General features: G+C 51.3%; 1 protein-coding gene across 1 annotated transcript; it reads right to left on the minus strand.

Moving 5' to 3' along the window:
* Nucleotides 1-7: 7 nt before the first annotated feature.
* On the minus strand, nt 8-1,189 carry LOC117941434 (spastin-like; the record flags this gene model as incomplete). Its single annotated transcript, XM_034866457.1, has 3 exons — nt 1,099-1,189; nt 276-508; nt 8-141 (listed from the first exon to the last, which is right to left on the minus strand). Coding segments are annotated over exons 1-3 (413 nt in total), but the record flags the coding sequence as incomplete, so codon positions are not given.
* Between the last annotated feature and the right edge of the window lie 73 nt (nt 1,190-1,262).

Below are 1,262 nucleotides of genomic sequence, written 5' to 3' on the forward strand. Positions count from 1 at the left end.
CTCTCACCGGTCTACGATCTCGGTCAGGATGAGGTCGGCGAGCTTCCCGTCTACGTTCTTCAGGTTCTTCTTTGTGTCGTTCTTTTCCAACGGCGGCGGCGGCGGGACCCGTACCGCAGCGCTGCGGCGACTGGTTCTGTCCTGGAGGAAGAAGAAGAGACTCATCACGCCACACACAGTCTTACTAGGACAACAAGTCTTTAGTTAGGGGACAACAAGTCTTTAGTTAGGGGACAACAGGTCTTAAGGGAGGGAACACAAGTCTTTGAACTGACCTGGCTGTTGCTGTTAGCGTGGGCGGGGGGGCGCTGGGGACCGAGCAGCACGGAGCGAGGGACAACCCCCGAGGACAAGGAGGACGTCTTTGGGCGCCCGGTTGGTGCAGGGACAGAGTCTCTCTTCCTGGGGACGGCGCCGGGCCGGACAGACGTCCCCGAACGAAGCAGAGAAGGACGGTGGGCGGGGTTGGAGACCTCCGGCTGAGCCCCGGAGACGGAGAGAAGCTCCACTGAAACAACAACAACAACAATAATAATAATAACAACAATAACGATATAATAAGACAAAGAGAAGACAAAAAGAGATTTTCTCACAATATATTCTAACTGAAGACCTGTTGTCCTACCTAAAGACCTGTTGTCCCCACCTAAAGACCTGTTGTCCTACCTAAAGACCTGTTGTCCCCTAACTGAAGACCTGTTGCCCTACCTAAAGACCTTTTCTCCTACCTAAAGACCTGTTGTCCCCCTGTTGTCCTACCTAAAGACCTGTTGTCCCCCTGTTGTCCCACCTTAAGACCTGTTGTCCCACCTTAAGACCTGTTGTCCCCACCTAAAGACTTGTTGTCCCCTAACTGAAGACTTGATGTCCCTACCTAAACCTGTTGTCCCACCTAAAGACCTGTTGTCCCACCTGAAGACCTGTTGTCCCACCTGAAGACCTGTTGTCTCCTAACTTAAGACCTGTTGTCCCACCTAAAGACCTGTTGTCCCACCTAAAGACCTGTAGTCCCCAAACAGAAGACCTGTTGTCCCTCCTAAAGACCTGTAGTCCCACATAAAGACCTGTTGTCCCCTAACTGAAGACCTGTAGTCCTACCTAAGGACCTGAGTCTGTCTCTGGCCATGATCAGGTTGGTTGTCATCTTGGTCTGCAGCCGCCGGTCTCGCTCCGACTTGTCTCCTGGAAAAGAGACAGAAACACCAAGTTTAGCTTAAATGGAATCTTGTATATATTATGTATTGTTATATCATACGTGTGTG

Source organism: Etheostoma cragini, unplaced genomic scaffold, assembly GCF_013103735.1.
Source record: "Etheostoma cragini isolate CJK2018 unplaced genomic scaffold, CSU_Ecrag_1.0 ScbMSFa_742, whole genome shotgun sequence".
Classification (NCBI taxonomy): Eukaryota; Metazoa; Chordata; class Actinopteri; order Perciformes; family Percidae; genus Etheostoma; species Etheostoma cragini.